Here is a 25,937-nt window from a genome sequence, read left to right as displayed (position 1 = left end):
ATGACCCTACGGAATAATGGGTAAAGGACATAAAGAGACACTTCATAAGAAAATCAAATGGTCTATAACATAAGAAAAGATGTTCTGACCTCAGAACATCTTTTTATGTCATCATAAGCAGACACAGACACCACCTTTAACCTATCAGATCAGGAGAAATCCAAAAGTTTACAACATACTCTGGGAAAACAGGCACTCCTCTCCATCACTGGTAGACAATAAAATGCTACTACCCTGATGGAGAAGAGTTTGGCAATATCTACCAAAATTACTGACTTGGACTCAGTGTTCCCAGTTCAGGAAAATACCCTACAGACATACCCACACATGCAAACAGGCAGAAAGGGCCCTCAAAATACATCTTTACAACTGCCTAAGAGGCAGATGCTTGTGTCTTTGTCCCTGAACATATAAAAACCAGTGGTTTCCACTTAACTTTTCCTGGTGATTTAGTTACTAACTTGACTTTAAAATCTTATAATATGAAAAGAATTCTAGTTCACCATAAGCTAATCTCCAAAAGCGTAATTACTGGTCCTATTGCTTTTCATGGAATAAGCATTGAAATGATGGCTTCTATCAGACATTCTCCAGTACTCAGCTGATATGCCCATACCATTAGCAGTAAGACATCCATGAAAGTGGAGGAATACACTTCCTGTCTTTTTCTGAGAGGCAGAAAGCATCCCTCAGAGCCTGCTTGCCAAATGACAAAAGCAAGACTTGAATTCTGATCAGGCTGGATGTGCATGCTGGAAGGGAAAGGCCACAAAGGCTGGCAACAAGTAGACTAGTGACCATGAGGAACTTCAAACAGTGTTCTCAGGGTACAACTTTCTGTGCCAGGTGTCCCTCATTCTTTTTCCTAGAAATTTACAATTCCAGGCCTAGGAAAAAGTTCTATTTATTTTTTGGGAAAATCCAGCAAAAGTCCGGTTTTTGATTGTCATTTCCAACAAATTACCTCAGCCTCTGAATTTGGAAAGGGTGGCAGGGCAGATGACTTCCTGAGTCTAGCACTGCACCAGGCCAATTACTATCCAGAGATCCTGTTAGTGCCAAAATGCAAAAGAGGCTTTGTCTTTCCTTTTAGGTAAGTGCCCTACCACAGGTACCCTGAAGGAGGCATTTAAATTCATATGCCAAAAAAGAATATACAAAATTCTCCTAAGGAACAAATCTCCGGTACACTCTCCAAGATAAGATCTGTTTAAAGTATAAAAATAAGTTGTTTCCTGGAATAAAATGGAATAAGATTGGTAAAAAACCAGCCAAATCTAAATATACACTTCAGAGCTTTTAAAGTTAGTTTTGTTACTCTGGATTTAGCGCAATTTCTGAGCTACTGCATTTAATTCCCCTGCCAATTCTGCATAAAAACACATGAAATGCCTCTCTAGAGGCTTACTTTTAGGACCCAAGAGATACATGTATATTTATATATTCCTTCATCAAGTTCAGCACTAGCAAATGCTGAAGTGTCAATATTCCAATTTTTCTGTATAGTGACTCCCAAACTAGAGTTTCTGATTAATTAGCCAAAATACAAAAGCCACTAGGGATGGAGCAGTTGAGAACATCACTTTTGAAGATTTCCCTAGCCACTTAGAAGGCTATGCAAAGTATCTTTACTGTTAAGCACAGCTGTCTTTCAACTCTATTTGGCAAAAGAGATTCTGCTTCAGAATTTAAAAATCTTTACCACCCTGCCAAGGAACAGAATGAAGGTAGTAACATTTTCAAAAAATTTTACCATTGTACTAGATTTTGAATGCTGAGCCATCTCAGAAGAAACCAGCCTGAATGTCACTTGACCAATGAACTCTCATGTCCATCCTACAGCCAGCAACTAACTAGCCAGCAGACTGGTACACAATGACCTGAATGCAACTACAACAAAAATCCAATTACAAAATGCCCTGCTAACTCTCAGGACTCCCTTTTTTTTTGAGTCGGAGTTTCGCTCTTTTTGCCCAGGCTGGAGTGCAATGGCGCGATCTTGGCTCACTGCAACCTCTACCTCCCGGGTTCAAGCAATTCTCCTGCCTCAGCCTCCCAAGTAGCTGGGATTACAGGTGCCTGCCACCACGCCCGGCTAATTTTTTGTATTTTTTTTAGTAGAGACGGGGTTTCACCATGTTGGCCAGGATGGTCTCGACCTCTTGACCTCGTGATCCGCCCACCTCGGCCTCCCCACAGTGCTGGGATTACAGGCGTCAGCCACCGCACCTGGCCTCTCATGACTCTTCTTAAGACGAGCTTCTTGTGAGGGAAGTACTCTATGGTGACCCATCCAAACTCAGGCTCAGTCTGTCAGTTCAACAACTCTACCTGTTCATGCATTATCTACTACCAAATAATTGGCTATACAGTCCATTCTGAAAAGACCTTAGGACCAAACCAAGAACAGACCTTACTAGAAATCTGAGGAAACACAAGACGTTAGGGTTAGGAAACCTGACAAAGATTTAGGTCAAAGACCCCACAGTAGGAAGGATACATAATATTCACTCATAGTTAGTATGTTTAATTCTCAATTCACCCTTTAGTTCTGTCCTGCAAAACTAGAACCACTGAGAAAAAAAATATCAGGCTGGGTGCAGCGGCTCATGCCTGCAATTCCAGCACTTTGGGAGGCTGAGGCGGGCGGATCATGAGGTCAGGAGATTGAGACCATCCTGGCCAACACGGTGAAACCCCATCTCTACTAAAAATACAAAAATTAGCTGGGCGTGGTGGCACGCGCCTGTAATCCCAGCTACTTGGGAGGCTGAGGCAGAAGAATCGCTTGAACCCAGGAAGCGGAGGTTGCAGTGAGCTGAGATCGTGCCACTACACTCCAGCCTGGCGACAGAGTGAGACTCTACCACAAAGCAACAGCAGCAGCGGCAACAAAAAACATTCACTGAGTTTTGTGGGAGCTGTCTATTAAACCTTCAACAAATTCTAACGTCAAGGCTGGGCGCGGTGGCTCATGCCTGTAATACCAGCACTTTGGGAGGCCGACACGGGCATCACCTGAGGTCGGCAGTTCGAGACCAGCCTGACCAACATGGAGAAACCCCGTCTCTACTAAAAATACAAAATTTGCTGGGTGTGGTGGCGCATGCCTATAATCCTAGCTACTCAGGAGGTTGAGGCAGGAGAATCGCTTGAACCCGGGAGACAGAGGTTGCGGTGAGCCGAGATCGCTCCATTGCACTCCAGCCTGGGCAACAAGAGCGAAACTCTGTCTTGGAAAAAAAAAAAAAAATTCTAACATCAGTAGAGCTGCTAGATCTCTTTCCTACACTCATGGTATGTTTGGGTGCAAAGATGTAAGTCGCCATGCATGGTTTTCCCCCAAGATGTCTGCTCCATACCTGCATGAACACCTTTCCAATGACCACATCGTCGTCATCCTTAAACACTGTGCTGAAGACTACCGTGACTCTGTCCTTTTTAGACTCAACATACCTGAGGGGAACAAAATCCATGAGGATAAGTACAGAATCAGAATGGGGTTTTGTCAATAACTTGATCTACAAGTGCATCCAAAGGCTAAAGTCATAAATCTCTTAAATCATAATATAAAGGTGTGCCAAATGAGATGACATTTATGGTCAACAAAGTGCACAAAATGAATGCCCTAAGAGAGACAGCAGATGGAAATTATCAGAAGTAGATTTTATTGACTTGTAAATATAACATGGAACCTATGGTCACCCTGCCTGCTGATTATCCAGGCTATACTCTTAAACATGACTCAGAACAGTGGTGCCTTAAAGGAAAGCACTGGATTCTCTTTCCACCATCTGTCAGCTCTCAGTATCTGGAGAGTAGGAGGAGTGGCTGATTTCTGCCCTATCATCTACTTCCTGGCTTAAGACATTTTATGAGAAAAATATTTTCACGCAGTACAGCTGGAAAGTTTGACCAAGCCATATTTCTTTCAGTAAGTGCCATGGTGGTGTGGCAGCCATATCCAGGCTTCAGGACCAAATTCTATACTCACATGGTCTCATCATCCCTATAATGGATAACTGCTCTGTTCTCTCCTTCCTTGCCCTCTTCTTGGAATTGGAAGTACTTTTCAAAGACAGAGGCAAAACAATTTCGCTTCAACATTCCAGCTTGATGCACAATGGAATCCTTGGATGCCGGAAGATTTTCAAGGTCATATAGCAAAGAGACATTGTATCCTGGAGGGGGGAAAAAAAAACAAGAAACAAAAAACAACCCAGCAGTTACATCAAAAAAAAAAAAAAAAAAAAAAGCAGCATACTATCTCTACCAAGTAAACAGAGACTAGAGGCAATTAAAAAAAATTTTTTTCAGGTTCTATTGACATTTTACTTTGTCTCATTATCTGTACTTGTAACCTGGGTAGAATATAGTCTATTTTCGTCTACCTCACAGGGCAAAATGAGGTGAAATAAAATCTTAATTTTTATAAGATTCTTGTAAATATATATAATTAATGTTAATCAAAAATTTGAATCAGTATCAAAGATGACTAATTACAAATATGTAATGGGAGAAAGTCAGAACCTGGGAACTCTGATTGGAAATGTACCCTTCCAGACACAGTTGTAAAGGAGCCACATATATTTCTCTGAGAGTTTAATGTGCCAAGTATCAATATGGCCAGCAAATGGGTAGCTTTGTGATAATAAGATAAACCCTTCTACATGCCACTGCAAACTCTTTTTGAGGAGGCAGGGTAGAAAAACCAACTACCTGTTCATATATACACCTCCCCAATAGCTTTTATTGGTATACATTGTAAAATTTTTAAAACATTTTACTTCATTTGATCTCCATAACCATGCTTTGAAGTCTGCAGGCTAGATAAGGTTACTGTTTTACAGAGGGAAAAGGAGATTCAAAGAAGTGACGTGACTTGCCAAATGCAGCATGACACGTAAGTGTAGGTCACTCTATTTTGAGTCGAACAGAACTGGGTCCAAATCCTAGTCTTGTCATTTTGTGACCTTAAAAAAACCGCTGGGTGTGGTGGCTCACACCTGTAATCCCAGCATTTTGGGAGGCCGAGGTGGGCAGATCACCTGAGGTCAGGAGTTTGAGAGCAGTCTGGCCAACATGGCAAAACCGTCTCTACTAAAAACACAAAAATTAGCCAGGCGTGGTGGTGGGCGCCTGTAATCCTAGCTACTCGGGAGGCTGAGGCAGGAGAATCGCTTGAACCCAGGAGGTGGAGGTTGCAGTGAGCTGATATTGCACCACTGCACAACAGAGCGAGACTCCAGTTCCAAAAAAAAAAAAAAAAAAAAAATGCCTGACCTGTTAGTTCCCTCATCTGTTAAAAAAAAAAAAAAAAAAAAAAAGCGGGGCGGGGGGTAGGGTGGGCTGGGCACAGTGGCTCAAGCTTGTATTCCCAGCACTTTGGGAGGCCAAGGTGGGCGGATCACCTGAGGTCAGGAGCTCGAGACCTGCCTGGCCAATACGGCAAAACCCCGTCTCTACTAAAAGTACAAAATTAGCTGGGTGTGGTGGTACACGCCTGTGGTCCCAAGTACTCCGGAGGGTGAGGCAGGAGAATTGCTTGAACCCGGGAGGTAGAGGTACAATGAGCTGAGATCGCGCCACTGCACTCCAGCCTGACCAACAAGAGTGAAATTCTGTCTCAAAATAAAAAAAATAATAAAAAAAAGAAAAAGAAAAAGAAAAAGGAGGGGGCAGGGGGTGTGGAGATAGGGGAGACTGTTGTGAGCATTAAAAGAATGTACAATACTTAAAGTGTGTGGAACAAGACAGGTCATCAATACGGGTGCAGAACACGGACTGAAACCGCTGGATGACCTGCCTCTTTACAGCATGTCCACTATGAATTCCCAGAAGCCGGCTGGAACACTTGATTATAGAATCAAATGATTAGTAAGTGTCAAACAGCCTAGAGATGTTTTTGCAAGAATATTTGTATATCACTGAGGATCATTTTATATTCTAGGCAACTGACGGGAATAACTTCACCAGAACTGTATGGCTTTCACACTTCTAAGTATCTGAAACCTCATTACTATTTCATTTTTTCCCAAAAGCATTCCTGAGATCTGTATTTTTTTTTTTTTTTGAGATGGAGTTTTGCTCTTATTGCCTAGGCTGGAGTGCAATGGCACGATCTCGGCTCACCACAACATCCGCCTCCCAGGTTCAAGCGATTCTCCTGCCTCAGCCTCCTGAGCAGCTGGGATTACAGGTATGCGCCACCACGCCTGGCTAATTTTGTACTTTTAGTAGAGATGGGGTTTCTCCATGTTGGTCAGGCTGGTCTTGAACTCCTGAATGCAGGTGACCCGCCCACCCTGGCCTCCGATAGTGCTGGGATTACAGGCGTTGAGCCACTGCGCCCGGCTGAGGTCTGTATTTTTTGTTGAGCATGGGCTCTTCGGGAGGATGGGCTAAATCTTTGCTCTAGATAATGCTTAGCACATTTTTGGCACTCCAGTATTAAATAATATCAATCATCATTCCATTTTGGGTACTTGAAAACCAAATAAGCACACAGATTACAAGGTTAGATTAAAAAAGAAAAGATTTAGAGCTGAGGTTTGCTAGTTTTAGGAAGCCAAATAAGAGCAAATAAAACTATAGCTAAGGTAAAGTCTGTCTTTAAGTAAGACTTCTAACATGATGAACAGAATATACTGAAGATGAAGTAAAAATCTAGTATAACTTGCTGAGTTTTCCAAACGTGCCTAGATAAACCCATTAAAAAAGAGGAGGAGAGACTCTATCGTCTTTTTTTTTTTTTCTCGAGACTGAATCTTGCTCTGTCGCCTAGGCTGGAGGGCAGTGGCGCAATCTCAGCTCACTGCAACCTCTGCCTCCTGGGTTCAAGCGATTCTCGTGCTTCAGCCACCCGAGTACCTGGTATTACAGGTGGCTGCCACCATGCCTGGCTAATTTCTGTATTTTTTGTAGAGACAGGTGTCTCATTATGTTGCCCAGGCTGGTCCTGAAGTCCTAGGCTCAAGCAATTCACTCACCTTGGCCTCCCAAAAGTGCTGGGATTACAGGTGTGAGCCACTGCACCCGGTTGAGATACTACTTTCACACACTTTTATATTTTACACTTGTATGAAGACAGGGTCTGCAATCTGGCAATGTCTATGATTTAGTGGGAGGTAGAAGGAGGCCCAGGGACAGAAACATAAACTTTTCATGTCAGGATGTTGGCTGTGACAAGCATGCCCAAGACTTTGGACATGATTTTTCTGTTCTAGATCTGATTGTTTCTTTAATACCTTGATTTCGCCAAAAGCCTACAGTGTTATCTTGGCTTTTATTTCTGTGACACATTCATCCCGCCAATTTGGAGATTTAAAAAAAAAAAAAAGGTGCTGGGTATGGTGGCTCATGCCTGTAATCCCAACTCTCTGGGAGGTGCAGGCTGAGGTGGGTAGATTGCTCAAGGCTAGGAGTTTGACACCTCCGCACTCTGTTTTGGCAGTCTGGGCAGCAGACAGTGAGACTCTGTTTCTACAAAATATTAAAAAAATTAGTTGGGTATGGTGGCATGTGCCTGTAATTCCCAGCAACTGGAGAGGCTAAAGCGGGAGGACTGCTTGAGCCCAAGATTTGGAGGAGGCTGCAGTGAGCTATGACTGTACCACTGCATTCCAGCCTAGGCAACAGAATGAGACTGTCTGAAAAAATAGGTGAGGTGATGAAATAAACGAGCACAAGTAACTGCTGTTCAGAGTGACAGAGAACTTCCTTCTTAGAAGACTTTTCTAATCAAGGTACCAAAGTTGTAATAGTTGAGTAAAAAATATTATGTTCCAATGGTCTTACTACCTGGTTCTCACTTTGGGGTCCTGCTAAATGCCTCAGAATTTGAGACATGCCACTGAATCAGTTTTTCCACTTTAAACCTCCTTTAAAGAAGTATAACATAGCTGTTCTATTCAAGGATGACACGGTGCCTTTCAATTCCTCTGGCCATGAATGTTGAGACAACCTATTAGAAGACTGGATTAAGAAAGGGTCTGATTTTTATTACTTGAAATCACAAGAATAGTGTGGTGAATATTCCTCTTCTTTCTCCAAATATGTAGTGCGCAGAAAAAGGTTACTAAGGGCTGAGGGTGGGAATCAATGTTTGCTCATTCTTTTCAAAGCCATTTTAATCACCATGAACAAACAAATGTGGCCCTCTGGCTGAAAGATTAAGTAAGAATCATGTGGCCCCATCAAGTAAACGTTAAAAATGCCATACATCAATTTTGTACCCCTACTGTGTTCCATATTGGACAAAGCAAAGCCCCTTAAAAGCTATTTTTATGGAGGGAGTTGAAATTAGGAATGGGTTCATGCAGAAATATTTGTAATAATATTTAAACGAAATCCTTTGGGTAAAAAAAGCATAATATAAAAAGGACACCTCTCTTCCCATGTCATTCCATAGTTGCTCACATGACTACATACCTGATTCTGGATTTACCAAGAAACTCCCGTACACCCTCTTTAATAACTAGAAAATAAAAACAAAACAAAACCAAATACGTTAATCCAAAGGCCATGATAATTTCATTATTTTTAAAGTACTGCACTTGCCAAGCTCTTCCTAAGTTGGCATTCTTCCTAACTTTCATTTGGTGGATGGGAAAGTAGAGACAGAGGGGAAGTGGATTTAGTCACCAAACAAGTCACAAAACTGAGATGAGAATCTTTTTATGCCTAGGACAGAGTGCAATGGCGCGATCTTGGCTCACCACAACCTCTGCCTCCCAGGTTCAAGTGATTCTCCCGCCTGAGCCTCCCAAGTAGCTGGGATTACAGGCATGCACCACCATGCCCGGCTAATTTTTTTTTTGTATTTTTAGTTGAGATGGGGTTTCTCCATGTTGGTCAGGCTTGTCTTGAACTCCTGACCTCAGATGATCCACCCACCTCGTCCTCCCAAAGTGCTGGGATTATAGGCATGAGCCACTGTGCCTGGCTGAGAATCTTTAATCAAAGCTCATCCTTTTTTTAGGACTTGACTACACCCTTAATATGCTCTCTGTTCTCCTCCAGATCCTACATTGTACTTAATCATGTTTTGTTTTCAAGAGAGCAAAAGGATGCCAAATGTCAAGTGAGAGAACAGATTGTTAGTTATCAACCTAAGTACAGGCTGAGCCACTAACCTAGGTGAATAAAGAGAAAAAACCAGGACTCTTGGGAACTGATGTTTGTCTGCTGATCTTGTATGCTTTAAAATTACTCAGTGCATAGCCAGCTCTTAAGGCAAAGGACAGTCAATAATGAAATCTTAGCTAGCTATTAATACTGGTGTCCAGAAGGTTGTATACTCTACATGTCTTTACCCCCAAACCAGAACCTACTGCTGGCTACTTTCCAGGTTTTTGAATTAAATGAAAACAACAACAAAAAACCCCAAAAAACCAAGGACCCCTTTTATACCTTCTGTTATGGTTTGAATGTCCTTTCGAAAACTCATGTTAAAAATTATGATTTTTTTTTTTTTTGAGACGGAGTCTTACTCTGTTGTCCAGGCTGGAATGCAGTGGTGCAATCTCAGCTCACTGCAACCTCCATCTCCTGGGTTCAAGTGATTCTCCTGCCTCAGCCTCCTGAGTAGCTAGGACTACAGGCATGTACCACCATGCCTGGCTAATTTTTCCACACCCAGCCAAAATTTACAATTATCATTATTATTGTTTTGGAAGCAGGGTCTTACTCTGTAGTCCAGGCTACAGTGCATTGATACAATAGCTCACTGCAGCCTTGAACTTCTGGGCTTAAGTGATCCTTCTACCTTGGCCTCCCAAAGTACTGGGATTACAGGAGTGAGCCACCATGCCTGGCCACATATTGAAATTTAATTGCCACTGTGACGGTAATAGGTGATTAGGCCATGAGGGCTCTGCCCTCATGAATGGATTCATGTTGTTATAGGTGAAGTTGGTTTGTTATCCACAAGAGGGGTTGTTAAAAAAGTGAGTCTGAGCCAGGTATGGTGGCTCATGCCTGTAACTCAGCACTTTGGGAAGCTGAGGCGGGCGGATCACGAGGTCAGGAGATTGAGACCATCCTGGCTAACCCAGTGAAACCCCATGTCTACTAAAAATACAAAAACAAAAAAATTAGCCGGGCATGGTGGCGGGCGCCTGTAGTCCCAGCTACTCGGGAGGCTGAGGCGGGAGAATGATGTGAACCCAGGAGGCAGAGCTTGCAGTGAGGTGAGATTGTGCCACTGCACTCCAGCCTGGGTGACAGAGCAAGACTCCGTCTCAAAAAAAAAAAAAAAAGTTGAGTCTGGCCCTCTCTTGCCCTTCTGCCTTTTGCTACAGGATGACGGGAAAGGGCACGAAGGCCCTTGTCAGATGCTGGTGCCACGCTCTTGGACTTCCCAGTCCCCAGAATGTGAGTCAAATAAACATATTTTCTTCATAAATTATTCAGTCTGTGGTATTCTGTTATAGCAACAAAAAACAGACTGAGACTCCCTATTTTTTTCTCTGTCACTGTGACTGCTTCACCTGGTGGAAGCTGCTTCCAGAATGACATGGCTTAAGACACAGACATTTTATTTTAATTTAATTAATTCATTTTTTTTGAGATGGAGTCTCACTCTGTCACCCAGGCTGAAGTGCAGTGGCGTGATCTCGGCTCATTGCAACCTCCGCCTCCTGGGTTCAAGCAATTCTCCTGCCTCAGCCTCCCTAGTAGCTGGGATTACAGATGTCCACCACCACACCCAGCTAATTTTTATATTTTTTAGTAGAGATGGGGTTTCACCATGTTGCCCAGGCTGGGCTCAAACTCCTGACCTCAAGCAATTCACCTGTCTTGGCCGCCCAAAGTGCTGGGATTATAGGCGTGAGCCACCGCGCCTGGCCTACTTATTTATTTATGTACAAAGACAGGGTCTCACTATGTTGCCCAGGCTGGGCTTGAACTCTTGACCTCAAGCGATGCTCCTGCCTTGGCCTCCTAAAGTGCTGGGATTACAGGTATGAGCCCCCATGCCTGGCTGAACAATAATTTCTTAATATTTCACATATTTATTTAACCATTTTCCTATAGCTGGAAGAAACTTTCAACTGGCAAGACGACATTTTTTTACACAAGGGCAAAAGATAAATAATGCCACATGTAGTTCCTATTTGGTGATCGCACAGCCACCGTGAGGTATCTCTTTTACTGAAGAGGAACTGAGAGGAGGGGCTCAAGGTCACGAGAGTTTGTTGGTGGCACAGACAGACTTGACCTTCAGGTGTCTGATATACCACTTCTTTAAAAAAAGTAACATGCATATCCCAAGAATTTGAAACAGCATGCGACCTCTGAGCTACAAGTCTGTGTTGCACGTACTATTGGTATTTCGAGGAAGGGGAAATCAGATGTGGTGGGGATTTAGTTTAAATCCCTAAGTCCCTAAGATTTAGTTTAATTTCAAGCTTACTAAGTTAATATTCTGAGATCTAAGAGGTACTGAGAGCCAAATTTATATCATGTTCAACTGCTTTGCTCCCTCCCCTTGGTAAAACCAGCCAACACTTCCTTGTTACTTCACTTGCACTTTTAACCACGATTCACTTTTCAGTTTGTACCCCCTCTCCCAATATGACACCAGGAGATGGGTGGAGGCAACCTATCATTCATCACCATTACCTTCCCACTCTAGCAGCAGAGGCATTCCACCTTTAAAAATGGCCTGTGACAAAGTAATAACCTTCCTGTGGTTATCATGGGTTGGTCACTGTTTAACCAACCCAGGGAGCCATTTACTGTGCACTCTGCTCCAACACTATGAATGTTACCTACTCCCCCGACTTGAGTGGGTGGGGTTGGTTCTTTGACCCTTGTGGTAGCTACAAGAATAGCAATGTGTTCTGGAGCTCCATTGTAAGAAAAGCACAGAATGGAAAGGAGATTTAAGAAATCTAGCTTAACTCTGTCTTTCCAGGATTATTATCATTGCATTTAGATCTTTTCCTTTTTTTGAGGTGGAATCTCACTATGTTGTCCAGGCTGGACTTGAACTCCTGGGCTCCAGCAACTCTCCCCACTTGAACCCCTCAAGCAGTTGGCACTACAGGTGTGTGCCACTGTGCAGGCTTGCACCTAGTGAAGACTGTCTAGGGGAGAATGATTACACAATTTAAAAAATGTCTGTTCAAATATTTTTACACTTCTTTTCAGGTAGTTATAGCTAATCCAAAGCAGGGATGCAGCTGGACATGGTGGCTCACATCTATAATCCCAGCACTTTGGGAGGCCCAGGAAGGAGGACTGCTTGAGCCCAGGAGTTTGAAACTAGCCTGGGCAACATAGTGAAACCTCCTCTCTCTAAAAAAAAAACAAACACAAAATAAGCCAGGTGTGGTGGCACGTGCCTGTAGTCCCAGACACTCAGGAGGCTGAGGTGAAAGGACTGCTTGAGCCTGGGAGGTTGAGGGTGCAGTAGCTGTGACTGTGCCACTGCACTCCAGCCTAGGTGACAGAACAAGACCTTGTCAAAAAAAAAAAAAAGAAAAGAAAAGAAAAGGCTAGGCATGGTGGCTCACACCTGCAATCTTAGCACTGTGGGAGGTCCAGGCAGGCAGATCACCTGAGGTCAGAAGTTTGAGAGCAGTCTGGCCAACATGGTGAAACGCCATCTTTATGAAAAATACAAAAAATTAGCCAGGTGTAGTGGTGCATGCCTGTAATCCCAGCTACTCAGGAGGCTGAGGCAGATGAACTGCTTGAACCCAGGAGTTGGAGGCTGCAGTGAGCTGAGATGGCGCCACTGCAGTCCAGCCTGGGCAACAGAGTGAGACTCCATCTCAAAAAAAAAAAAAAAAAAAAAAAGGCAGGGCTGCTTTTAACAGCCATTTGTTTTCTTTCACTCTTTATCTGGTAAAGAAGTGTCAGCCACTATCTTTTACAAAACAATTCTTCATAAGCTTTATAAAAGCACTGAAGCTCTTCTTCTTTCTGAAGCTTTTCTTTTTCCAGTAAACTAATCTGGATTCCAAATCCTCTAAATATTTCTTCTTTGAACTTATGAGAAAATCAATTGCATTTGAATAACTAAGGGAAGTAACTGATGGCTCTTGGTATTAAGACTAATTTTAGCTTTTACGCTAAAAAATTAAACAAGCTTTTGACCATATTCCTTTACAAATCATCTTTTATTATGTAAGTTTTAAATAATTCAAAAGCTACTACTTTTCAGAAAGAAACAGCTATGGTTATATCTTCATTTAACAGATTAAAGAGAACCTAGTTTGTTAAAACTAAGAAATTTGAAAACTGATTCAGGAACTGAGTCATATTTCCTGCTTTGAGACCCAACCACAACGTGCACAAACTGGTGTAATAGCATTTTCTTTCTTCCATAAATGGCTCTCCCCAGAGCAAATACAGTTCAACAAGAACCAAACCTGCTACTTAACTATTTAAAGAAGCCAGTGAACAAGGCATGGCCACCAAAGTTTCATAATGTCTGGACATCTTTCTTATTTTCCCTATGGTAGTTATAAAGAAGAGATATTTAAAGAGGGTAGCTTTAAAGAGCTTTAATTAAAAATTTCAAAAGACAGCTATTTGTGCCTAAGCCTCCAGAATGAGAACCTGAGACTATAAAATTTAAACAAGCTAGAAGTTATCTATCTGCCTTGATAATATTACAAAAATAGAACAGAACCTAATTCTTGCAACAGCTATTTTTGTACTGATCAAGGAAAAGTATTCTTTGCTATGTTTTTGGAGAACTAAAGCTGTTTTTGTTTCCATTGTTTTAAAGCAAGCAAGCAAAGAGTCAAAACCTTTTCTAGGAAACACAATTCATTATAGGAATCATGTCAAGAGCCCCTAGTTAGGTGAGCAAGTAGTCATGTGGGGGTGATTCCGTGCCATGGATCTTCCATGAATGGCAAACTGCCAATGAAAGGTGAGGAAACAAGAGTCCTAAGGAAAATGATGTGGATCTTACCTCATCAGCACCATGTGCCTGAAGTTCCTTGTAGAATTTCAAAGAAATACTGACCATCACTTTTGTTTTGTCTCCATTAGGATTTGAAATATGATAGAGGACCCCATCGAAATCTGTGAGGAAAGCAAATAAGATTGCGTAACAATTTGGGAATGGGAAATAACCTCTCCAAGTGCCTACCTTGCCGTAGGCCACAAGGAAGACCCCTTACAAGGAGGCATATAAGTAAAATGGAATTTATTTTAAATCCATGTGACATATCAGCAGAAACACTGGGATAGAATTGCTGAGTACTCGTCTCTTTGCTCTTTCTTAAAATTACAAAGCTATTCTTTCCTTAATCACTGCTTGGTGCTGAAATAATTGGATTTTACATGTATATAAGCAGAACGAACAGTATAATGAACTCTCATCTCCATCATGAGGCTCCAACTTCTTTTTTTTTTTTTTTTTTGAGATAGAGTATTACTCTGTCACCCAGGCTGGAGTGCAATGGTATGGTATGGGCTCACTGCAACCTCTGCCTCCCAGGTTCAAGAGATTCTCCTGCCTCAGCCTCCCGAGTAGCTGGGACTGCAGGCATGTGCCACCACACCCAGCTAATTTTTGTATTTTTAGTACAGACGGGGTTTCACTATGTTGGCCAGGCTGGTCTCAAACTCCTGACCTCATGATCTGCCCACCTCAGCCTCCCAAAGTGCTGGGATTACAGGCGTGAACCACCTTGCCCAGCCTCAACAATTATTAACACATGGGTAATTCTTGTTTCATTTAGACATCCTCCTTCCCATTGATTTATTTTGAAGCAAATCCCAGATACAACACATAATTTCATCCATAAATACTCAGAATATATCTTTGGAAGATACAGAAGACTACTTGTTAAAAAACATAACCACGATACTAGTGTCATGCCTAAATTTTTAAAAACAATTTCTTAATATCAAATATTCAGTCAAGGCCGGGCACAGTGGCTCAAGCCTGTTAACCCAGCACTTTGGGAGGCCAAGGTGGGTGGATCACCTGAGGTCAGGAGTTCAAAACCAGCCTGGCCAACATGGTGAAACCCTGTCTCTACAAAAACTACAAAAAATTAGCTGGGCGTGGTGGCATACGCCTGTAATCCCAGCTACTTGGGAGGCTGAGACAGGAGAATCGCTTGAACCCGGGGGTAGAGGTTGCAGTGAGCCAAGATCATGCCATTGCACTCCAACCTGGGCGACAGAGCAAGACGCTGTCTGGAAAAAAAAAAATTAGCCAGGTGTGGTGGTGGAGATCTGTAGTCCCAGCTACTTGAGAGGCGGAGGCAGGAGAATCGCTTGAACTCGGGGAGGTGGAGGCTGCAGTGAGCAGATTATCAACGCCACTGCACTCCAGCCTGGGTGACAGAGTGAGACTCAGTCTCAAAAAAACAAAAACAAAGACAAAACAAATATTCAGTCAAGTATTTAAATATTCTCTACTATCTCAAAAAATTTTAAGCATTGTTGTCTTATTTGAATTAAGATGCAAACGATATCCACACATTGCATTTGGTTATCTTTTGAGTTGCTTCTATCTATAGGACTCCCCTCTTTTTCGGTTCTATCTTTCTGCAGTACACAGGACTGACTCAGCCTGTGTAATTCCTGAAACTAGGAATAGGTTCCTGAAACTAGAATTAGGTGCTGAGTGCCATCACTTTAGGGAGCTGTCATGGGAATCACGAAGGGATATCTGGCAATGCTAGTTAGTAGGAGGGTAAAGAGATGGTGCCTGGCCTCCAAGTAACAGCACTTCAGAACTGCAAAAGTCTTCCAAGATCATCTTGTCGAGGACTCTTGTTTTAGAAAGGGTGGTTGTATTCCTCTGAGTTCATTCACCTAACAAGTAAATAGTACCAACACCTAATTCTTTATAGGGAACAGAAAGCAGCAACATCTCTCTCTGACTTGATGAACACGTCTCTAGCTGTTCATGTTTCCCTACTACTCTAGTGCTAGGCAAACTAAGACTGACAGCTACTTGAACATAATGTAACATTTCCAAATTAAAAAAAAAAAACAAAAAAACCTTAGTTTTACCACAAAATTAAATCCAAACTTCTAATTTATCAGCAGGTAACTTTATATTGTCAGTCATCAGTGGATTAAATACATGAAATGGTCATCTACTATAAAGAGCTCAAAAAGACCTGATGAGGGACAGTATCCAAAATGTCAAAGCTTTTTTTTTTTTTGAGATGGAGTCTCGCTCTGTCACCCAGGCTGGAGTGCAGTGGCGTGATGTCTGCTCACTGCAAGCTCCGCCTCCTGGGTTCATGCCATTCTCCTGCCTCAGCCTCCTGAGTAGCTGGGACTACAGGCGCCCGCCACCACGCCCAGCTAATTTTTTGTATTTTTAGTACAGACAGGGTTTCATCGTGTTAGCCAGGATAGTCTCGATCTCCTGACTTCGTGATCCGCCTGCCCTGGCCTCCCAAAGTGCTGGGATTACACGCATGAGCTACCGCACCCAACCCATGTCAAAGCTTATTTTAGGTACAATTTTCTTTTCTTGTCTCTCTCTTTTCTTTTTTTGAGACAGTCTCACTCTATCGCCCAGGCTGGAGGCAGTGGTGCGATCTCAGCTCACAGCAACCCCTGCCTCCCAGTTCAAGTGATTCTCCTGCCTCACCCTTCTGAGTAGCTGGGATTACAGGCGCCCACCACCATGCCCGGCTAATTTTTGTATTTTTAGTAGAGGGGGTTTCACCATGTTTGCCAGGCTGTTCTTGAATTCTTGACATCAGGTGATCCACCTGCCTCGGACTCCCAAAGTGCTGGGATTACAGGCATGAGCCACTGCACCCAGCCTATTTCCTATTTTTCATATTGTACCTTCTCTTCAGAGGGCTGAGATAAAGATGCTTACCTGCAAATGTTACTTCTACTGCTTCCGGTTTGTTTCTGTAAACAACAAAAAAGGTCCTCAGTTAAGTTGACTGTATTGCTGCTTACCTTCAAAGGGAACTGGAAAGGTGCCTGAGCTTCACTTAAGATCAGACCATTCTGTATAAATTTTAGGTTACTGCCAATCAGAGTACACAATTCATTTTCTCATGGACCTGAACCTTTGGACTTGCTTTAAGTAGAAGATAAAAAAGGAAGGTCAGATAAAAAAGGAAGGTCAGCTATAGCTTTTGTTTTTCACCTGCTGTTGAATCTACTGCTTTGGTTGGTGCTCGCTTTCAATTCTGAATTTCCTAACAGCATGCTATATACCACAAAATGCCATCTTTTGGTCAATGCCTTCCCCACAGGACAGTGGTATTAGGAGTAATACGTTCAGCAGGAAAATGGCTAAGTATAACGTAGAATGGTTTTAATATGCTTAAAGAGAAAGGATGATTTTGGGCCATAAACAAAACAGCAAGTTCTATTCCACTTCAAAACCGGTCTGTAGGCCTTCCTACTCATCTTTCTTTCTTCCTTTACATCACCAAAGTACTTACCACTCACCTTCAAGAAACCCTCTTTAGTTCTACCCTAGTTTTGTCTTGCTTTGTAAATTCCAGCTCGGAACTTAAAATAGACAGTGTAACACAAAATAATACTATGAAATCACTAAGGAGAATAGTCAGGACATCTGCTTTACAACTTTAGCTTTCTCATCATGCTCATGCTTTGGGACAAATACCCTTACACCTTTGCATTCTCCCCTATCATCAATAAAATGGGGGAATAAAAATGAACCTATTTACCTCATGGAACTACTACATATAACACAAGAACAGACCTGAAGTCCAAAGTAGGAAGCAAATGAAGACTACTGCCTTATCAGCTAGCTACCTGTAACTCAATGATTCCACTTTGTTTTAGGGGCTAGCAAACAAGATGCACATGTTTTCACATTTATTTTTGTCTAACTTGTTCAAGACCTCTTAATCAAGTATGTATCTTTCCACGATCTCTGCTCCATTACCTGCGAAAGAAACCAAGACTAAGTTGCTCTCCAGGGATGCTGGGAAATAATGGAATATATAACATGGTTTATGAGTGTTAAAAAGCTGATATAGAAGCTGTCAGACAATACCTTTCATATCTTTCAAGGAAACTGGCTTCTATGAAGCATGCTAGCCCTGCTGAAAAATCAACCTATACGAATCATACAAAGCTTCACCTTGCTTCTTCAAAGCCCTCTATATGTGACTTAGGAAAAGCACACTAAGTGATCTCTACGAATTGAAGTACCAAGTGGGTTTATGGAGAAGCAGAGAGTTCAGAATAGAAGGAAAAAACTAGATGAAAATTTAAATTGCTTCTGAGCCTTCATTTTGAAACTATAGCCAGGAAACAAAGGCAACGAATCCAATACCATTCCTCACCTCTAGAAAACAAGAGCAAAGAACTAAAATATGGAAATGTTAATCATGGACCAACTGAATGAAATATTAAGAGGATGACCAATGGGAGGAAGCATGGAAGCATACTTTCCTGGGGAAGGATGACTGTGCTGAGAAGTCAGGGAGTTTGTAAAAGCCCATTATTACATCACTTAGTAGGTTTTTTTTTTTAACCTTTAGGTTTTAATTCAGCCAAAGAAGGGCTGAGTTCCTCACTCTCCTACTTTATCAAAAGACCTGAGAAAAACCAACTATAAATAAATAACCTTTGGGCTCCAAGTCATAAACGCTTTGAATCTCTAATTTCAAATTTCTCTAGGCATAAAGTATCCTGAGCACAGATCCTTGTGGGAAAAGTTGCTATGATCGATCTTAAGTGGTTTGCTGACTTAGCAATATTTGTCAAATCACATTCATTAATATTTTAGTTTACTATTTATGGCTAGAAGAGAGAGAAAGCCTGCTGAGGAGAGTATTAGGCCAAAGGAGACTTCATGGGAAGTCTTCCAGGAGTTAGAGGTCCGAGAACTCAGTGCCTTAACGAGGAGTTTGCTGAGTGTGAAGTACACCATCACAAGATTGCTTCTCAATTCCAAGACCTGGCGTTTGTTATTTTACTTCTGTGGTTTAAAATTACAAAGGAGCAGGAGTAAGACTGGCCCAGGAAAAGTGTTCCACTAAATAGTCCCCCAAAATTAATAGTTACATTATTTACTGTTCTACCAGCTGCTAAAACTTCAGATGCTGGGGGTGAGAAAAAGCAAGTTATTTAGAATTCAGAATTTATTGGCTATGTGACCACAGGCAATGCTCCTCAAATGTCACCGGGCCTCAGGTTCCTCTTCTACAAAATGGGGACAAAACATCTACCTCCCAGGTTGGTGTGAAGACTGAGATGATATATGTCCAGCAGTACAGCAGTCTCCCCTTATCTGTGGTGAATATGTTCCAAGACACCCAGTGGATAAAACTGTGGATAGCACTGTACTCTAGCAAAGAAACACCAAGGTCACTTTTTTTACTTAAAACAATCACTTTATGGGTTCTCTTTGGCATATACAAATTGCCAGCATCATTACTCCTGTACTTTGGAGCCATTTTTAAGTAAAATAAGGGTAACTTGAACACAAGCACTACAATGCTGTGACAGTCAATCTGATAACCTAGATAGCTATTAAGCGACTAACAGAGGGTAGTGTATACACTGTAGATATGCTAGACAAAAAGATGATTCATGTCCCGGGCAGGACAGCGCAAGATTTCATTATGCTACTCAGAATGGTGCACAATTTAAAATTTGTGGATTGTTTATTTCTGGGATTTTCCATTTAATATTTTCAGACCACGGTTCACTGCTCACTGCAGGTAACTGAACTGCAGAAAGCAAAACCACAGATAAGGGGGGACTACTGTACAGCAAAGTTTCTCAAACAGTCTCTTGTAAGTTATAGATATGCTGAGGTAATGATCCCCATATCCCTTAGGGCAGGCAGCAAGTGGCAGGATCTCTGAGAGGCTAGACCATTTATCCAAATGTGCCATACAAATACAATCATGTTCTGTGTGCCATACGATAAACAAGGTCAAGAATCACAGTGAAGGATGCCTGCACGGTGTTTACTTAATATGTAGTAGTTACTTACTCAATGTCTACCCCCACCTCCAATCCTCAAGAGCCCTGGTTTTCTCAATTGTAAATGAGATCCACTATCTGTCACACAGGGACACTTTGAAATGAAATAAAACCATGTTAAGGCATATAGCACAGTGCCTAGCTCATAGAAGGTAATCAATAAATTAGTTCTTCTCCTAGGTGGAGTCAGAGATCAGACTCCGAAGCTGTGGTTGGGAGAGGTTTTAGGATTGTGGTAATTCCCTGAATCAGGAATTGGTTAGCAGTACAAGGAGAAACAGAACTCCCTACAAGTGTCAGACTGCTGTAATGTCTGGAATCCTAGAACAAGCTGGCTGGGTAAGTCCTCAGAGTTACTGACTGGACAACCCAAGACACTAAAACATAATCAATTCATTCAGATAGGTTTTAAGAGCTATTCTTAAAATCCTTTAGAAAAAATTTTCTTCTATCTTTTCTCTAAGGAAGCTTCTAGAATGTCAATAATCAATCCAGAAAGGGCTCCTGGCAACTGTATTATCTCATCTTCTTTTCTCATTAACAACTTTGGGGTTTTTACTCCTGAATGCACCCTAGGATCCAATTCCCCATTTTTTCTTTTTTCTTTTTTTTTGAGATGGGGTCTTGCTCTGTCACCCAGGCTGGAGTGCAGTGGTGCCACCTCTACTCACTGCAACCTCTGCCTACTGGGTTCAAGTGATTCTCCAGCCTCAGCTTCCCGAGTAGCTGGGATTACACGCGTGTGCCACCACACCTGGCTAATTTTTGTATTTTTAGTAGAGATGGGGTTTCGTCATGTTGGCCAGGCTGGTCTCAAACTCCTGACCTCAAGTGATCTGCCCTCCTTGGCCTCCCAAAGTGCTGGGATTACAGGCGTGAGCCAGGGTGCCTGGCCCCAATTCCCCATTTGGGCATTTATGTCTCTCTCCTACTTATCCCTTCTTATGTCCTGAATTAGAGGAATTACTGAATTCTGCTCGCTATAAAGGTTTCTGAGCATTCTCCTTTAAATCTTCTATAAGGCTCCCATCATTCTTTTTGAGCAAAGCCTAAAAAAATAGATCATATTAGGTAAGAGGTGGTCCTATTTTCTGCTAAGCCATATCTCAAAATATGGAGAACAGAGACCTAAAAGCTGATTTATTCAATGTCACAAAAACGTCAGCTCCTAAAGAAACAAGGAATCGTTCTATCTGGCTTCATTAATTTCTTCAATAAACCAATTTACTGAGTTGACTATATACACAATGAGGATGCTGGGGAAACAAAGATGATTAAAGTGACAGACCCAGCCCTTAAGGAGTTATCAGTTTGGTCCAGCACAGCTCTGGGGCTTCATGACCAAAGTGGTCCCAAGTAGGCCACAGGACAGGTGGCAGTGTGTAATTAACTACAGTGACCTGTAAAAAGACCAACCAGGTCTTCTTACTGAGTCGGACACAACATTCCATTTCTTCTAAATGCTTAAACAATGTCCTAATTCCAAATCACTCCAAACAGCCTGTTTCTCTGAGGACATATGCAATATATTTGGGAACGAGAACAGAGTATCAGCAAGATTTAATTTATTCCTTTTTCAAATTTCTCTTCCCACCACCCTCGCCCACCCCAACTGGCACTGCTTGCTTACTGAGTTTCACACCCCCTCACGGAACCACAGCTCCCCGCAATATGCACTGGCTGTGGCACGGAGCCAGCACACACTTAAATCCAACAGCAATTTGCATCTGACAGAATTTCCTCAATTTTGGACTCCAGACTCCAGCTAAGTTGACAGGCCTAGCTTCTCAGTATGAAACGGTTCTTGGTGTATACACTAACGAAAGAATTAAATTAATTTGCCTGATTACTTTTGCTTTGAGGGTCTGGGTAAGAATTTCCAAATGAAAAGGCAATGCTGTTGATCAGACCTGTGCATGAGGTTATTTGCAGTGTTGGGCATAGCTTTTAAGTCAGTCGCATTCTCTTAGTTTGTAGGCTGCTGGGAAGACAATTTACCAATAATTATTATTTTGTGACAATCTATGGGTTGTTTCAATAAGCCACTTCCCAGAAGTGTGTAGGAAAAAATTAAAAAGCAATCTGTTTGGAATGAACCTTAGGCTTTGTCGAACTGCCTCCAAATTAAAAGGTTATCATGATCAAATGTATTCTTAAACAGTTTAGATGACAACACTGCTTTACCCAAAAGAAAGCTGATACTTTTAGTAGGAGGCCACTGGTGAGAAGATCCAGCAGGATGATCTGAGAGGAATCATCAAAAAAAAAAAAAAACAAAAAACTTCAAACAGAAAATTAATGCAACTATATTCTGAAGTATATGCCACAGAACTATTTTTAAGACCATCTCATGCTTTCATTTTCAGAAGCTGGAACAGTGCTAATAGAACTTTGCAATAAGGGAAATGTTCCATGTCTGTGCTAAATACAACTGCTACCAGCCACATGTGGCAAATGAGCACCAGAAATGTGGCTAGTGTGACCGAGGAACTCAATTTTATTTCACCTTAATTTTTACTTAAATTTAGCCAGCCACTTGTATGGCTATCTTATTGGACATCACAGAGATGGAAGATGCACTCTGGAAATGGCTACTCCGAACTGTAATTTCCCCAATCGGTTTATTCCGAGAAGTGCAAAAAGTAGGGTGGAGCTGACCTCTCCTAGCAGGTTCCCACACCAGCAAAGCCTTTCAAATCTCCAGGGTTTCTCCTCCAAATTACTCCCTTTAATGTCTTTCTCTGATCTCCACCCCAACACCTTTCACCCTTTAGCACCTCCCTAACTTGGCTAATAGGCTCTCAGAGAGGCCCCTTTTTTTCTGTTGCTGCCTGGGCTGAGCACTGATAGAACCCATACATGTTTATGATAACCACACTAGGCAAACTCTGCTGGAAGTTCTGGAATAGGCATGCACCTTGACTTACCTTACTGGGATGTCTGATAATTTACACTTGCTTCATTCGGGCTTCTGCTGGGTGATATATCTGTAATCCCAGGAGAGCCCTGCCTACTAGGCACGATATCATGGTCTCTTTTTTTAAAAGATTTTCAAGGTTTCAAATTTTCAGCAGAATGTTTTGAGCCCCCTTACTGAAAACGACATCTCAAAGGGGGAGATGGGCCAGAATAAAAGCCTAAATTTATATACACACACACCCACACATGTGCACAAGCATACACACCAGTGCACCCCCATACAGCTTCCCTACAATGCATATCTTTGTAAAAAATGTCCTGAGGACAGGAGCAGTGTTGTAATCCCAGCACTTTGGGAGGCCGAGGCGGGTGGGTCACTTGAGGCCAGGAGTTTGAGACCAGCCTGGCCAACATGGTGAAACCCCATCTCTACTAAAAATACAAAAATTAGCCAGGTGTGGTGGCGCGTGCTTGTAATCCCAGCTGCTTGGGAGGCTGAGACATAAGAATCACTTGAGCCTGGGAGGGCGAGGTTGCAGTGAGCAGAGATCGCGCCACTGCATTCCAGCCAGTGAGAGACTCTGTCTCGGAAAAAAAAAAAAATGTCCTGGAAGTTCTAACTTACGTCTTCCAGACTTGAGGGCCTATTTAATCCCTCCGAAATGGTTAGCTTCTCTTTTTAAGAATAATTTTCTAAAAGAAAAAGAAAGAACTGAAGTTCTGAATAATGGGCCACATTTTGGAATCACAAGTCATTAATACAAACAGATGAGAATGTACTCCTATGTTAAAAGACATGCCTCTACTTGAAAATACATAGCCATTCATCTTGTAGATCAGCTTATAACTGCCCAGGTCTCATTCTTTGCTAGTCTGGACCTGAGAATGCATTAAGATCAGTTATGAAAATGCAGAAGTTAATTCAACTTCCTCCTATGTGCTACACTGCTCAGAAAAAAGTATACAGCAATCACCCAAAATAAGACTCTGGGCTGATTCATTTGAATATTTAAAATGCAAAGAAACTGGTAAGAGAGGCTAAGACAAGAAAGAAGCAAGTCAGCCTCAAATATAACCAACTGCAGCCCCTGGCAGGAAACAGTACTGCTCACTACACGTATTACTTCAAGGAAAGTAGTGCTTTGTTTTACAGATAAAATCTGTGGCCTTATAAAGGAGACAGGACATACTATATATTCAATTTAAATGGCAGTTAATACTTTTTAATGCCTCCTAGCCACAAGTACATTATGACCACTTAAAAATTCCCCTCTACCAATCTTCTCCCATCTGTGGATCTGCAAGCACTTTCCTATTACTAGTTCCCAGTTCACCAGAAACGGTCTGCACTTATTAACTGTGAAACCCAGATGTGAAGCCCCATGCTCATAGATAGGGAAATGAGGCAAAGGGACTGGCCACAGGTCACCAAAAATTAGAACCCAAAACCCTTAGCTCATATTTTAAATATTATACTAGAAAAGCAAAGCAGCTTTGGAGGAGGAGGTTGTCTTCTACTGATTCTTGGGTTTGGCAGAGAGGCTGCCTTGGAAAGATGCCCTAAGCCCATCTTTTAAAAAGTCCAATCGTAAAGACAGGTTATCTAAAAACTTTATAGATTCTGGAGTCTTTGAAGTGTGTAACTAGGCCAGGGCTACCACATAAGAAATCACAGACCAAGGGTCTTGATGTAAGAATTTACAAGATAACCAGGTAAAGGCTAGTGGGTGAGGAGAGAGCATTAGAACCTCAAAGGAGAGATAAGGAAGGGGTGTGGAGCGAGGGACAATTGGCTTTGCTTTAAAAATATGTAACAAAACGGCCCAGTGTCTCTCACAGAAGGGTTCAGGAAGGGAAACCAGAGATCGCGTTTTTCCGGCTCTAAGACTGGATCGGCTTTCAGTCTTCTCTTCTGCTCCTTTTAAAGGAGATGGGGGTGGGGAACGAGAATGCTGGTGGCGATGTGGGCCTGCATCTCCTTCCCTCCTCCAGTCCTGGGAATTCCTGAAAACTCCTTCCAACCCAATTCCAAACAGGGTCTCTCTGGGTTCAGAACAATGCCGGGGAATTTCACGCAGGGAAGGGGTCCCCTTCTCGCCCCAGCGGGCAGGGGGCTCCTCCGGCGCGAGTTCCGGCCCCAGCTTCCCCCACGTCCCACAGGTCTCTTGCCCTTTGGCACGCACAGCCTTCACCACTCGCTGCTTCCGCATCCCTCCTCTGAGCCTCTCCCCACGCATCTCTGCCCCTCGCCCGGCCGCGCCCAGTCGCCTCCCACGTCTACCCCGCTGGGGCAGCCCCTACACCCTGCCAGGCACCCCATTTCTCTCCTCCAGGTCTGGGGGACTGGACAACATTGGGGATTAGCTGGGGTCAACTCTGCTTCCCCCGCCACCCCCGGCCCCGGGCGCGCGCTCACCCGGCGGCCGCGTTCTCGAACTTGAGCGCGAGCGTCTCCTCGATGATGCGGTTGTTCACCTCCAGCAGGATCATGGCGGCGGCTGCCCCGAGCAGGGGAAGGAGAAACAAGGCCCGGTGAGGGTGGGTAAGGGAGGCAAGGACGGAAGGAGCGGCCCTGCTGCCCCCTGAGTGGGGCTGGGTGGGGTAGGAGGTTAGGGGAGAAGGGGATAGGGGCCGGGGTGGAGAGAAGGGTAAGACGAACGCGCTGGCCCAGGCACGCAGACTGTGGAGACACCCACCAACCCGACCGACCTGGCCCCCGAAGCCTGAACCCGCCTGCCGAGCCGCCGCCGCCGCCGCCACTACCGCTTCACCTACAAGCCCGGTCCCCGCCCAGCCCCCGGCTCCAGCCGGCCACTTCCGCTCTCACACCCACTTCCGCTCGCCGCCTGGACGCGCGGCCCCGCGGCGCCATTTCCGCTTCAACCCCTCGTGAACGCGAGCGCAGGCGCGCCGGAGGAAACGGAGGCAGCGCTTGCGTATGTGTGATTCCACCGCCCCACCGTCTACTTTCCCACAGACCCCCTCACGTCTACCGCCTACCAGTGCGTCCCCCGCGGAGCTGTCATTCCCCAAGGCTTGCCTGACTGTCCAGCTTCTCTCTCCCGCTTGTCCCAGAGATCCAACTCCAT

The 25,937-nt window shown here is 43.2% G+C and overlaps 1 protein-coding gene across 1 annotated transcript in view; it reads right to left on the bottom strand.

The window, feature by feature from the left end:
- Positions 1–25,606, bottom strand: part of ARPC2 (actin related protein 2/3 complex subunit 2) — a gene marked incomplete at its 5' end in the record, with an annotated part of 37,300 nt that extends 11,694 nt beyond the window's left edge. The window contains 6 exon segments of the mRNA NM_001133176.1: positions 3,363–3,456; positions 3,995–4,181; positions 8,431–8,476; positions 13,934–14,046; positions 16,826–16,860; positions 25,265–25,606. Coding sequence (NP_001126648.1) covers positions 3,363–3,456; positions 3,995–4,181; positions 8,431–8,476; positions 13,934–14,046; positions 16,826–16,860; positions 25,265–25,338 — 549 coding nt within the window.
- Positions 25,607–25,937: the final 331 nt, after the last annotated feature.

The sequence above is a fragment of the Pongo abelii genome, chromosome 11, assembly GCF_028885655.2.
Source record: "Pongo abelii isolate AG06213 chromosome 11, NHGRI_mPonAbe1-v2.0_pri, whole genome shotgun sequence".
Lineage (NCBI taxonomy): Eukaryota > Metazoa > Chordata > Mammalia > Primates > Hominidae > Pongo > Pongo abelii.
Note: the sequence above shows the minus strand (reverse complement) of the source record. Positions and strands in the feature narration are given on the sequence as shown.